At 43.7% G+C, this 13180-nt stretch overlaps 1 protein-coding gene across 3 annotated transcripts in view; it reads left to right on the forward strand.

Annotated features, from left to right (window-relative positions):
• Positions 1–13180, forward strand: part of Ptprg (protein tyrosine phosphatase receptor type G) — a 672889-nt gene that overhangs the window by 455431 nt on the left and 204278 nt on the right. For all 3 annotated transcript variants that reach the window (XM_050161098.1, XM_050161099.1, XM_050161100.1), the window contains one exon: positions 8676–8771. In XM_050161098.1, the coding sequence (XP_050017055.1) occupies positions 8676–8771 (96 nt within the window). The remainder of the gene's footprint in view (positions 1–8675; positions 8772–13180) is intronic.

Genomic DNA, 13180 nt, shown 5'->3' on the forward strand with positions numbered 1-13180 from the left:
AAGTGAGGTCTTTCTGGTAGCTAATAGTCAGAGAACTTAACTCGCTGTGTGTCTTTCTGAGGTTTTGCCCTAGGGGGAGCCACTGTGGTGCCTTTGAGATGTGTGAGGTTTCCTCTCCTTCCTTTTGTGTGTACACACGTGTGTGTGTGTGTGTGTGTGTGTGTGTGTGTGTGTGTGTGTGTGGAGGGTTCGGCTCTGCTTGTGAGATCTGTCCATTACTATGGCTGGAGTGAAGCTTTCGCTGTTTATCCATTACACCCTTGGTTCTTGGATGTGTGAGTTCTTATCTAAGAACGGTGGAAGGTAGCTCTTCCCCTGAGTTATTTGCATTTTCTCTCCTCCTTCCTCTTAGACTGAATTTAAAGCAGCGAACACTGTGACTTGCAGCGTATAAGTCATGAGAGAAGGTGCTTTACCTGACTAATTTTGTTTGCTCTTCCCTGTAGCTTGCTGCTGTAGTTTTTCTTGAGGGTACTCGTGGGAATGTCAGTAGCTTCCCTCCTCCCTGTCACGCAGCTCTTACCTGGGAGAGCTATAGATTATTGTCACCTTCCCTAAATGTGTGATGAGGGGTTAGCGTCTGATCCAACTCAGAATGTGCTATTCCGAATCCGCCTCATTGCTTTCCAGTCTTTCTCTGAGCTTGAGGTAAAAACTTCATGAATCATGTGTAGCAAATTCCTGGGAAATGCAGCTTCTTTTTTCTTCGAGGATGCAGGTTCTTCTCCATCAGAGGAGAAATGCAAAGACTTGTCCCTGGACCAGGAGTTGTGAGGATGTCTGTAACAGAGTAAAGAAGTTACAGAGTCAATTGGCAGTAGACACTATTGTCCCACCTCCTGCTCTGCTGTCCCTTGGACTTAGTCTGCACTTTGGGATCATCTGCTCCAAACACTAGAACTCCAGCTACAAAGGAGCTGGGGACAGTTCATGGCAGAAAGGAGTTGCTGAAGACCAGGGTGTCGTGTGCCAAGCCGTGCGGTATTAAGCAGGCCTTCAGAACATTTATATGGACATTCATTTGAATGTCGCTTTACCCACAGAGATGCTGTGGGCAAAAATTCCCCTTCAGAATTTAGTTCTCCTAAAAATCCTCTTTCGATGAAGGCTGCTTGAGCCCACACCTTTTGGCATGACTTCCTGGGAGGTTGGCTGGCATGTGGAAAGAATCAATCTCACCATCATTGACACATCGCTTCTGCTCGTAGAGATTTATGGGAAAATAAGAGCTGTCTCTTTTATTCTGACTTTTCCAAAGCATTGCTTAGCGAATCTTCAAGCTGCGAATGGCCTCCGATTTTCAAATAGGAACCCTGAGTGGAGGATCTCATGAGGCCCTAGCCAGCTTTATGGATTCATGAGTAGTTAAAGGATGCTGCTGGGGGAGAAAGATTTTCTTCAGTGACGTAGCCACTAGTAAGCTTCCGTTTTCCTGTGAATAACCCCACACCTATGCCTCTAAAGTAACTTTAATTAAACTAATTGGATCACCAAGCAGGGGCATGAGAGTTAGTAGGTAGAATACTTTGAAAGAGGAGGGGAATCAGCAAGAAACGAGAAACGAGAGGGCAGTGGGGGCGGATATGATCTGAGTTATTACATACACATGAAATTTCATAGTGAAATTCATATTTTACATAACTGATGTATGCAAAAAATAGATAAATGAGAACACAATATTCAGTCAGCAAGTGAGCTCTGATGCCACACCGAGCACCCAGTTTTCTCTCTGGCACTAAAGGGGATCTGGGTCGTGACTGGAGATGTGTTCCCCTTAGAGGAGCCTGATTCTGGGGAATGCAGATGTGCTGGTCAAGTCACTGGATCAGACTGCTTTCATCATGTGATATGTCCAGGTCCATGTGGTTTAGTCTTGAGTTTGATGTCGCAGTCCTATATCTGAAGGCTGACGTTGCCAGAGAACTCATTCAGACCTTTGAGTAGATAAGACCCGTGTACCTCATGGAAGTCAGTCTGCTGGACTCATAAATTCTCATGGTTTAAATCTTAAGCATAGGTGAAAAAAAAACTTTCTCATAACATTACCACAAAACATAAGGATTCATTTAAAAAATAACTACAGTACCTGGAATGGTGGCTTCCAAGGACAGTTCCCAGCACTCTCAATATGTGTCTCATAACCACCTGTATCTCCTGCTCCAAGGAATCCAACACCCTCTTCCGGCCTGCTAAGGTTTCTGTGCTCATGCACACACACACACACACACACACACACACACACACACACGCTCATGCCCAGACATTTTATTCACCAAAATAAAAATAATTGTTCATAAAATATGTGTCCTGGATCATTGGGAACTCTGTGTTATGAATTATTGTATAATGTATGTAGTACATTTGTTTACCATTTTCTCGACAAATAAACAAATCTTATTTTGTTTGTTTGTTCGTCTGAGCATCATAGTCTTAGTCAAGAGTCAGTTAGAAAATGTTCAGTGTCTTTTGCATTAAAGAAAATTTAATAAATGTAATTTGTGTTTGCCAGAATCATACCTGGAGCTATTTGGCCACCTTATGTTATCTTTGTCCTATATTATTTCTACCTTTCCAGGACTTTATTCAGAAGCTTAAATCTCTTTGTTCTTTTAGTGCCCTGATCCCACTTTATTTCTTGGTATTTATTCCTTGACATATTAAAGGCATCATGAATTTGTTGATGACTTTGTCACTCCGAAATCTTCATTCAAGTCACTCAGTGTCCCTACTCAATGTATTCTTTCCAGAAACAGTTTCATAGTCTATGTACTGACCAACACTGTGTCAGGCACATCCTTGAGCCAAGCTGACTCTGTCTGCCTAGATCTTTCTAGCTAATTTCTAGAACTGGAGAATTGGAACATGGCTTCATGTATGTGATGGTTACTTGATCGTTAACTAAACGGGATCTGGAGTCACCTGAGAGACAGTTCTGTGGGCATGGCTGTGAGTAATTTTCTAGATTGGATTAATGAGGGTAGTTTCATTGTATTCTTTGTCCTGGTCACCTGAGCACTGACTTAAGGTACACAGGTATGACATTAGAGAATGCGTTGACCTTCATGAAGACGTCCCATCCTCACCCTGACTGGACTGACTTAGGCTTTGTTTTACCTTGTATTTCATTTGGCCATGACCTTAAGCTCTTTTTCCATGCATTTATCCAACTTTGGCATTCAAAGAAAAAGTTAACCTTGGCTCTTTAACAGCTCTTTAGTCTTCCCAAGCATTTTCTGTGTCTTTATCTACCATGGTGTTTTACACAGAGTCGCCATTAAGTAGATATTCTTGCCAGGTGGAAGGAAGCACCGTGATGAAGACCTTGATTTCTGAGGGTAAAAAGTTACTTTCCTATACTAACATATTGTTTTCTTCTTTAAGAGCTTTGAAAAATTTGGACTCAAAAACCCTTGTTTTCCTTGCCTGAGACTCATAGTAATATCTTATTCACAGAGCGTTAATGAACGGTAGAAACAGGATTTGATATCCTGTTTCTGGTCAACAAATGTGTGAAAAATAGCAATATTAAGCCTGTTTCGGATTGATCGTTCGTGGTTCATTCAACTTTACATGCACAGTGATGCAAATTGAAAGAAAAAAATACATTAAATCCCGTTGCACCTAGAGTTGATTTAAGTGATAGGGAAATTGCGCCATGTAGGAGGAGGGCTGTGAGTATCTTAGACTCTGTGTATATTTTTTAGCACCCAAGGCCATGCAGGATGTCATCCGTCACTGCGTCCATCCCACATGGCAGAGCTTGTGCTGGCATCCCCCTTTATTACCCCATGTGTCCTGGCCCGGGATGAGGCTTCCTTGTGGTTTGCTTGCCCTGTAAATTATTGCTTTCTAAATGTTGTATGATGTCATTTCATGCTCTTGGTAAGACACGCCTGACCTGGCTACAGGAACACCTGCAGGATGGTCCAGTTCTTTCAGTCTCCTTGGTAGACACGATCTGGCCCACCCTAATCACTCCTGGCTTTGAAGTGTTGACAAGAGGTCTCATGACTGTCCCACAATGCACTCCTTCTCAGTGGCTTTCTCCTTTAGTTTCCTTCAGCCTCTCTCCGTAAGAAAGAAAGGTCACATGACATCCATTCACAGTGTTGGTTCAGCTTCCTTTCCTTTTCAGAATGGATACCTTGGTCTTCAGCTATAATGTGTTCTTGAAGTACCAATTTTTTTTTGGGGGGGGTGGTTTTCAAGACAGAATTTCTCTGTGGACCTTCTCCAACTATCCTGGAACTCACTCTGTAGACCAGACTGGCCTCAAACCCTCAGAGATCCACCTGCCTCTGCCTCCCGAGGACTGGGATTAAGGGCGTGCGCCACCACTGCGTGGTATGATATTTTCTATTTTCAGCACATTTGGAAAATACTGAGTTCCCGTGTCTTTAAACCACTCTTCCCACCAAAAGAATCCTGTATGTACTAGAATAAAATGGCCTTTTATTGTGGCTGGGATTGATAAAGTTTAAGTTAGGTCTAAACCAGTGTGCCTGATAAGAAGGAGGGAGTCAACAATAAGCAAAGAGAATGATAGGAGCATAGTTGCATGGCAGGGAGTCCTTTGGAAGGGTTTCCTGCTGGGCGAAGCTGGGGCAGTTTGCACATCAAGATAATACAGTTTCGAATAAGTGTTACCGCGGATTGAACAAAGTAAAAGCCACAGCAAGTCTGTGTGCACAAATACATGCATGTGTAAACCTAGAGAAGAGAAAGATACTCCTTGCATAAAGATCTTATTCATGAATACAGAAAAAAGAACAGAGTTAGAAAATCATTAACGAATGCCAAAACTAGTGGGTGAAACTAAGAAACCAGGGTAGGAATATTGTTTTACCCTTTCTCCCCACAAAGATCTTTGCATTTCCAACGGAATAAAAAACCTCAGTTGTTGAAATAAGAGTGGCGGGGCTGCATCCCCAAAACCCCGGCCGCTTGGCTAGCTCATGCCCGAAATAACAACACACAAACTGTATTCATTTAAGAACTGCTTGGCCCATGAACTCTAGCCCTTACAGGCTAATTCTCACACCTGGACTAGCCCATTTCTAATCATCTGTGTAAGCACCCCAAGTTGCGCTTACCAGGAAGATTCTAGCCTATGTCCATCCTGGGTTGGAGTTGCCTGGGAGAGCGGAGCCTGGTGTCTCTGCTCCAGAGAGCAGAGCTGTCGAGTCTCCCTGGAAGCAGAGCAGAGTCTGACCTCACTTCCTCTTCCACCCAGAATTCTATTCTGTTTACTCCTCCCACCAATGCTTTAACCTATGAGGCCAGCCAAGCAGTTTCTTTATTGCTCAATGACCTTCCTCCATCATTCAGTGGAGAAGATGGTCCCATGTCACCCTTGAAATAATTGGGATAAACAGTCCTTGTATTAGGATTGGTACCTTGAATGAAGATGGTAGCGCCGTGTGGCAGTTTGCAGAGAATATACCACCTGAATGCACCCTTGAGAAACTGTGATGAGATGGACCACAGTGTCATGTAGACTGTCCTGGAAGCATCTCACTCTTAGAGTCAGGAGTGTCAAGGAGTTGTTCCAGATGGCAGTGGGAACAGACAGCGCGGATATGGTCACTGAGTGGAGAGTTTAATCCCAGATTACATCCTGCACCCAGAACTGTAAGATGATCTGTAATGGGCTTTTACTGGGCACTTTTACTAAATTTGAAAGTGAACTGAGAAGTGGGTAATCAGATCTCATCCATGTGAAATTTTCTTATTGTAACAATTACACCTCGATCATGTAAGAGGATAGCCTTATTCTTAGAAATTACATGCTTACATATTCAGTTCATGGGACACATTATCTCCCTCTTACTCCCAGTGAAAGTAAGGATGTGATGGCTGTAGGTCATCTACAGAGACAGTATGGGGCCTGTGGGACAAAATGTAAATTATTGGTGGAACTGGGTAGTGGATATGACACAATTAGACATCTCTGTCACTGGGTATTCCGGATCTTTCCCTCACATCAGGTGTGTGTTTGGCAGGAATTACTATATAGCAAATATGCCCCAGATTTATGCAGTCTGTGGTGGGTGTTACTTTTTTTTGTTGTTCTGTATTTTGTTTTGTTTGTTTCAGTCAAGATTTTTCTACACAGCCTCCTGCCTTAACCACCCCAATACTAGGATTATAGGCACGCATCACTCCCCCCATGGTTTGGGTGTGGCTTTTGAAAATAAATGCAGAAATTGGAGATTCAAGTCAGAAGGACTCGGTATAGGTCAAAACCAGGGTCACAGTGAACTGAATTAGCCAGAAACGTTCGACAGCGTTGTCTTTGCAAAATTTCTCATCGACCAGCAATTGCTAGAGTCCAGTTTCCCCCAGTACAACTTTATCTGTTTCTTTGCTTTCTTATCTTTCGACAGCTTCGCATGTTAGCATAATTCAGTAGGCTGCAGTTTGAAAGCACTAGCAAGGAAAATTGATATTTTCAACTCGTATAAGTGGTGTCCTTCTGAGACATTTTATTATCCAGGTGGGTGGAGCCTCGACTTGAACATGTTTTCCAAATATGCATTTCCGTCCCGGGCTATATATCAGAGTGCCCTTGAAGAAGTCTTAATGCGTTTTGTGTCCCCTGCTATTCAGGTGGTGCACTGAACAATAGTGCCCCGTTCAGGAGCCAGAGGATAAGCTTTCTGGAACCTACTTACTGTGAGAGTCTAAGTTCTCAAAGGAAAGTGGAGTGTGATTTCATGAATATACTTGTGTGGAGGTTTTTTCCTCCTTGGTTCAGTGGCATTGAACATGAAGCACCTGACCCAGTACTCAGTGGTTTTAATCGGCACCTCGCATAGTGGATTTTTCTGTGTAAATTCATGATGTCTAAAGCTGTCCAAACCGCCAGCATTAGTAAGAACTCAAGGTCTTAAGAAAATGAATTTGCTTTAAAAGAATAATGTTACAAAAGAATCTACTTCTTTCCCCGCTCTACATAGACCCTGAATGTCTCTAGAACGTGATCTGACACGGTGGGCTTCATCTTCCCCTCAGAACGAACTTGTCACAGCATTTCGGTTCATTCTGTCATGCAGACTCCGTTCACCTTTGGCCTATATGGAGTCACCTTGAGTTCACAGTATCTTCTGGGAATTAATTGTTTGGTATCAAATCTCCAAGTTCCCTGCTTGGATATGATCGTCATTTCCATTGCATGCCATTTAGAAACTGGGTGAGTGGAGGCAGAGAAAGATGACATCTACCTAGGAGATTTTTTGAGTTGTTTTTTGTTTTGTTTTGAAAAAGCAGGATTTCCTGGGAGATTGAGTCCAATCCATTCATGATTGTACTTTTTGTTCATTTCTTGTTATATGTGTATGAGTGTTTTGCCTGCATGTATATCTATGTATAGCTGGTGCCCCAGGAGGTCAGAAGAAGGTGTCCGATGGAGAGCTATGGAGTTACAGGTGGTTGTGATCCAACATGCGGATCCTGGAAATAATACCTGTTTCCTCTAGAAGAGCAACCGCTGAGCTGTCTCTCCAGCCCTCTCCCTAGGATGTTTAAGAAGTCTGCTGGTGTCAGCCTGTGTTGGTGGTGGGTGGAGTGCTGGGATCTGAGCATGGTGCAGTAACGCTGCTCGTGTGCCTTCACCTTCACAACCCCTCTGCCATGAAGAAAGGCTTGACCTTCTATGTCAGGAACACCGCCTTCCTGAGGGTCTCCTAGGCTAGGAGCCAGCCATATTGGAATGAGAATGGATGTAGTTAGCTGCGTGCTGGTGGTTCACGCCTTTCATCCCAGCACTCGGATCTTTGTGAGTTCCAGGCCAGCCTGGTCTACAAAGCAAGTTCCAAGACAACCTGGGCTACACAGAGAAACCCTGTCTTGATAAACAAAAACAAAAATCAAAAACAAACAACAGAAAGCAGTCGCTTGTGTCGTCCGCATGTATGCTCAGTCTTTTAAATGATCTTAAATTGATGCATCGGGATTTTGTGTTTTAAATAAGACGCTCTAGCGAATACAAGAGAAGGTCCTTACCATTGGTGTGGGGCGCCCAGAGTACGTTCTCCCTGTGGCGTTGAGCCTAAAGCAACTTGATGGGCATTTACTGAATCAGTATTTCCTTTCCTTTAGCTTCTGTCTTCATAGAGCTTGTGAAGTACATTCAGTGATCTCATGTGTAGAATAGCTTTTATGTACACGGTAAACTCTATAAGACACGATTTCATAGTTTCTACCATTAATTTTTTTTATCTTTGTGAAATTTCTTTTATTGTGGTCCCACAATCTCCTGAGATCTAGCTTGCGAGTCTCGGTAGTTATGCCCACGTCATTTCTAGTGTGTTGATAGTTTCACACACTGGCTACCTCTCGCAGGCTCTGTTTCCTACTCACATGTGCTAAGTCGTGTTCAAGCTTCTCCTCTTGGGAAGGTTCCATCATGCGCCGGGTACCGCAGTAAGAACACCTCCGGAGTAGTGTGTCCTCTCGGCTGCGTGGATGCAGTCGTGTGGGAAGCTGAAGTGTGTAGGAAGTGGCATGTTGTTTGGATGTGCTCGCACAGGTTTTAGCAAAGGAAAACTATGGATAAAAGAATAAATGGGCTATGGTCTTAGTCTGTGGGAAGTGAATGTGCTCTCTGGACTATTCTCTACTTAACCATAGGTGTGACTTTTTTTTTTCTAATACAATTTTTAACTATTTTGCAGATGCAGATTTTCTTCTACAATCCAGATGACTTTGACAGCTTCCAGACGGCAATCTCTGAAAACAGAATAATTGGAGCCATGGCCATATTTTTTCAAGTAGGTTAACAGCGGCTGAAATACTTCAACCAGAGAGTTCTTTGGGTTTTTTTTTCCTTTAATTTGCCGAATTGTTCCATGTTTAATGAATGCATCTGTTTTCTAGTTCACACCTGTCTAAATGAAAAATATTTCATATTGTCTAATGTGTGCTTTAAAATGTAAATAAGTATGTTTAGAAACATAATGAAAATTTTTGCATGAATTATTCTGATTTTATTGCTACTTGACTGGTGTGCAGATTGAAGAACACATTTATCATCTAACTTACTTTGTGGCAGCCCTGTCTTGAACAGGTTCCTTCAGCATATTAAGAGGCAGATGAAAAAGAGGTGGTTTTCTTTTAAGCAACTTTGAAATTTGACATTACCTGAAGAAGCCGTAATAAGTAGCAGCAGCCACTTGCTGGAAAAGCCCCTCTTCCTTCCATCTCCAGGTCGCTATGACAACTCATCTTTGTTGATACTCTTTCCAAGTTGGCTCACTTAGGAATCACCACTCTCCATCTCTTCCTTTTGTTTGTTTGAGATAGAGTCTCAGATTATAACCCATACTAGCCTGGAAGTCACAGGAATCCCCCTGCCGTAGCTTCCCTGTGCCAGGAGTGCAGATGTGACCCACTACCGTCTATTCTTTCTCTTATCCTTTATATGTTTATATTGATTACTGCTCATATCCCCAGTATCAGGGTTTAAAGTAAAGTGGAAACCCTTCATCCTACAGATAATGCTTCTCAGATATTTGCTGTGTGTGTGTGCATGCACACACTCACAAGAGTGCACACACATATTTGTGTATGTGCTCATGTTGCATGTGTTGGTGGCCAGCAGGCAACTTCAGGTGTCATTCTTTAGACGTCTTCCACTGTTTGCTTGAGACGGGGTCTCTGATTGGCCTGGGCCTTTGTCAAATGGCTAGGCTATCTGGACAGCACGTTTCAGGGTTCCCAGGGTTCCCCTGTTTCTGTCGCTCATCTCATGCCCAGATTTTTTTTTTTAAAGACAGGGTTTCTCTGTGGCTTTGGTGCCTGTCCTGGAACTAGCTCTCGGTAGACCAGGCTGGTCTCGAACTCACAGAGATCCGCCTGCCTCTGCCTCCCGAGTGCTGGGATTAAAGGCGTGCGCCACCACCGCGCTCATGCCCAGATTTTTATGTGGGGATCAAACCCAGTTCCTCTTGCTTATGAGGCCAACCTTAAGAACTGGGTCATCTCCCTAGACTGTGCTCGGGCTTTTGAAGAAGTCCATTCATACTAAAGTAAAATTTCTCTAGAGACATGGTTCTTGTCTAGTGTGGAATGTTACTGGGACAGTACATATGTGGTTTGCCTTTTTGTCTTCAGAATTGTCTGGAGCCTTCACATACAAGAGTTTCTTTTCCTCAGGGGTCAGTCTTGGTAGTTGGTGCTTTCTCAACCACTCAGAGGGACTGATAGCCCTCTCCAGCCTGGGTCTACCACACCTGTCTCTCTGAGCAGGCTGCTTTGCCATGGAGAAGGAACATTCTTATTTAAGATAAGGTCGTTCCACTGTTCCTTCTGGTGGGGAACATGTATTGGCAAGTTTCTCCATTTTTTCCCCCTCTCTCCCTTTTCCTGAACAAACACTTCAGTAGGAGATGTGTAAAAATCTTAGATGCTAATATTCCTCCTGATATTAAAAACCATTGGCTCTGGACCAGTTTTCTTTTAAGACATTATTTTGTTTTTAAGTATATACATGTGTAAGAGCAGATGTATGTGGGGTGGGGTACCTGTGGAATCAGAAGAAAGTGTAAGGGTCTTCTGGGGCTTGAATTACAGTTGTCATCTGCCTGATATAGGTACTGGGAACTGAATCCATGTCTTCTGCAAGGAACAGAAACCAATTTTAATCAGTGACCCCTTCTCTAGTCCCTGGCACCAGTTTTCAAATACAGGCTACTATTCCACTGGACCATGAGACTAGTTAGGGATTTCTGTCAGCATTTTAAATATAATGAAACAGAATAAGCTAAAATAGGAAAACAGCCCGAAAAATTTGAATGTTTCATTCACAGTGACTTTTTCTTCGAATGTCCTTAGTTCTTTATACATAGAAATATAATCTAGACATGCCACGTTAAGCCATGAAGAATGTTATTTATCATCATCCGTGGCCACGCACTTTGAAGATCTGTGTTTGTGCTGCATACTGCTGTCTTCTGTTTGTCCTCAGTACCTCTCTTTTCCTTGATTATATTCATTCATCAAAGCAGAGCACAGTCTTTTCACAGATTTTTTTTTACTGGAATAGAATCCCTTGTTTTTGAGCCCCTCCCCTGCCTGTCAGTGATGCAGTTAGCCTTCCGGAGCACAACACTCTTGTCTGTGAAGTGAGGACAGCACATCGCAAGCCAAACACTCTGTATCTATCCCTGGGGGGCTTCGTGGACCGGAGACCCTTGTGATATCATGAGTCTTCGTGAGGCGAGGGATCTCAGGTTCGGCTCTGATAGAAGGGTCACTGGGTTCTGTCTGGACCCCTTGTAGCTCCTGACGTGACCAGACTACAGTTGACAACTCTGACCTCTCCTTCTGAGGCAGTTGCCACCCAGCTGTTAACCCATTGTGTTCTGACCTTCTTTGCCTGCTGATTTTTGTATAGCTGGCTGTAAATGTCCCACCTTCCTTCATAGCCACTGTGAGTCACCAGGCCCTACTTTGTGGGGTGCTGTTTGTGTGGGAAGGCATGTTTGGAAAGATGTTTTTTAAGTATTGGAAAGATGCATGCTTCTCCAAAACGTTTGAATTCCTTTTCTTTTTTGATTCCTCCACAAACACTTGTTAAATATAGGACCAATTAGAGGCTTGGGCAGACAAAGCACCAAAATACTTGACTGTGAAATCTAGGCTTTGAGTTTTTGAAGTGTTTCTAGGACACAGCTCCTGTTTCATGTATGAAAAAGTTGAACGTATATTTCGTTAGTTGGGACTTTTCCAAGTTTTGGCCTGCTGTCGTAGAGACAAGAAATATAGGGCAGATAATAAAAGGAACCACACTGTGTTGGACACAGCTGTGCTGAGTGGCCTTGGCTCCCCTCTGCGTCAGGCCTCCTGTGTGCTGAGACGTTGGAGCTTCGCTTCGCCGTGCGCTAGAAGGAGAAGGTAGTATTGTTATCTTTCAGTCTGGCTTGATTTCCTTCTTCGAATCTCCTTTTAAGAATGATTGTGTGGGCTGGAGAGAAGGCACAGTGGCTGAGAGCGGGTACCGACTACTCTTGCTCAGGGCCTGAGTTCAGTTCAGTTCTCATGGCAGGTGACTTACCACTGCCTGTAACTCCAGCTCCAGGGGATCCGATAGCTCCTTCTGGCCTCTACAGGGCACTCAACTCAGGTGTCCATACACACAAACACACCTTTGCACATAATTTAAAACAACAGAAATTCTTCCTTTAAACACATAGTAAGTTCGAGTATTTTTATTTGTGTAAAATATAGAGAGGTCTTAAGCTGGTGATGTATGTGGCTTCGTGGGTAAAGGTCTTTGCAAGTTTGATGACCCGAGTTCCATGATGAATCCACATAAAAAATAGGAGAGAGTTGTTCTGTGACATTCACATCATTTAGTGACACACATGTATCCCCTACCCTGCCCACACATCATGTACGTACACACACACACACTCATGCGCACGCACGAGTAGACAAGTGTCTCACTCACCCTTGTCTTCATCGGACTACTGTTTGATAACTCAGGATGATAGGGCAGACTTCCGAGTAGTCAGGGCCAAAGGAAACTGCACTTCCCCACGTTCTGGAGATTAGACAAAAGCCAGCAGTCACAGCTTAGGAACTTGTGAAGCCTGTTCCCTTTACCCAAAGGAGCCCTTTTCCTTACCACTGGCTGAGGGGACCTATTAGCATCCTTAAGCACATTCTGGCTCCTAGACTCCCTCAGTATCACAAGTACAGAGTCCAGCTAGCATCTCAGCTCTTCTTCCCTCCATCCCTACCCTCTATTTCTCCAGCTCTTGAGACTCTCTCCCCCAGCTACTCATTCTCCTGATAGCCCGGCTATTTCAGCTACGCTCTCTCCTCTGCCCACACAATCTTTGCCCCTCCTCTTCTCCCTCCTCCAGTCTGCTCTTCCTCTCTATATGTCTTCCCACCCCCACCTTGCTCTGCTTCTGCTCCTCTCATGGCCAGGTCTAAGCTACTGGTCATTGTTGGTCTACTGTTTTCTCTCTCTGCTCCAGACTCTTCTAGATGCCTCTGGTGGCTCACCCCGCACCATCTACAATAAAAACCTTCCACTTGACCGCAACGTGAAACAATCATGTCATCAGTGTAGACAGAGATGTCGGTCCTCCTGTTGACTTACTCTACACACAAATCTGTTGTTCTGAGTCCTTCTGGTGCCTTTGCCGCCTTTGCTGTTGTTAGATCTGTA

This window comes from Alexandromys fortis, unplaced genomic scaffold (genome assembly GCF_014885135.2).
Source record: "Alexandromys fortis isolate MF-2015 unplaced genomic scaffold, M_Fortis_MF-2015_v1.1 scaffold_123, whole genome shotgun sequence".
Classification (NCBI taxonomy): Eukaryota; Metazoa; Chordata; class Mammalia; order Rodentia; family Cricetidae; genus Alexandromys; species Alexandromys fortis.